Source organism: Petaurus breviceps, unplaced genomic scaffold (genome assembly GCF_028583685.1).
Source record: "Petaurus breviceps papuanus isolate PSGF00001 unplaced genomic scaffold, PetGlider_PUasm1.0 90317, whole genome shotgun sequence".
NCBI classification, from domain to species: domain Eukaryota; kingdom Metazoa; phylum Chordata; class Mammalia; order Diprotodontia; family Petauridae; genus Petaurus; species Petaurus breviceps.
This window is the reverse complement of record NW_027187217.1, coordinates 56,883-58,113: the sequence shown is the minus strand read 5'-3', so window position 1 is coordinate 58,113 and position 1,231 is coordinate 56,883. Positions and strand designations below refer to the sequence as shown.

At 68.6% G+C, this 1,231-nt stretch overlaps 1 protein-coding gene across 1 annotated transcript in view; it reads left to right on the top strand.

Annotated features, from left to right (window-relative positions):
* The first annotated feature begins 971 nt into the window (after positions 1–971).
* The window catches only part of AP2A2 (adaptor related protein complex 2 subunit alpha 2), a 55,316-nt gene continuing 55,056 nt past the window's right edge, over positions 972–1,231 (top strand). Inside the window, 1 exon segment of the mRNA XM_069107887.1 lies at positions 972–1,167. Coding sequence (XP_068963988.1) covers positions 1,101–1,167 — 67 coding nt within the window. The 5' untranslated portion in view covers positions 972–1,100.

The following is a 1,231-nucleotide window of genomic DNA, read 5'->3' as shown; positions in this document are numbered from 1 at the left end:
CTCCTTTTCACTGCCCCCTTCCTCTGGCTGGTCTCCCCTCCCCTCCCCTCCCCCCTCCTCCAGGGCTGCAGCTGCTAGCAGGGGGTAGGGTCCGAGCCCCCCCAGTCCTTACTCTGGGCTGGAGCCTGAGCCTGCCCAAGTCCCCTGGGCCTGACTTTATTCATACCAGCAGCTCAGCTCCAGTGCTCAGCACACAGGAAGTGCTTCATGGTGTGTGTGTGTGTGTGTGTGTGTACTGGGACCCTTGGCCTGAGCTCCTGCCCACTGGACCAAGGGTGGACAGGGGCCGGAAGCCTTTGGGATTGTTTGGACAAGAAGATCCATTGGAGGCCAGCCTGAACCTGGACAGGATCCTGCTGACAAGCATTTATTAGATGCCTGCTGTGTGCAGGCATTGCACCTGCGATTACCTGGGCTTGCGACCACTGCCCAGGGCCCTGGGGAGGCGCAGAGACCCCCAACCTCTGCCCCACCGAAGGGCATGAAGACAGCCCATGCAGAGCCAGCCTGGGCAAAGCCAGCGCAGCTGCTGTCCCAGGAGCCATCCTGGAGCCTGGCCCCTGGACCAAAGAGAGCCGGAGCGTGTCCTAGGGGAGCTTGCCTGGGCCACCCTGCCCACATGGCCTATGGCCTCCATCTGCAGAGGGGAAACTGAGGCCCAGAGAGGGCAAAGGGCCAGTCTGGACCCAGACCCCCATTTGAATGCTCGGTTCCCATCTGCCAGGCCTCTCGAGCCATCTCCTTCAGGAAGTCCTCCCTGATTGCCCGGAGGGTGGGGCGTGCGGCGGGGACCTCCGAGGCCAGCAAGGGCCACTCTGGCGAAGCTGGTTCGCCGCTCCCCTGCCCGCCGGGCTCCTGAGCGGCTCCCTCCGGCCTGGCGGGGGCGCTGGCGGGCTCCCGAGGGCGCGCGCACGCGCGGGCCCCGGCGGCGGGGCGTGCACGCGCGCGTCGGGCGGGGCGAGCGTGACGGGGGCGCGCGCGTACTGCTGCTGCCGCTGCCGCTGCTGCTCCTGCGGGGGAGAGAGAGAGAAGAGGAGGCGGCGGGAGACGCGGAGGGAGACCGGAGCCGGAGCCGCCGCCCCCGGGGCCCCGCCGCCATCATGCCGGCCGTGTCCAAGGGCGACGGGATGCGGGGCCTGGCTGTCTTCATCTCGGACATCCGCAACTGTGAGTGCGGGGCGGGGGAGGGGAGGGGAAGGAGGGAGCCCGGGCTGCGTGCCCCCCCCCCCCC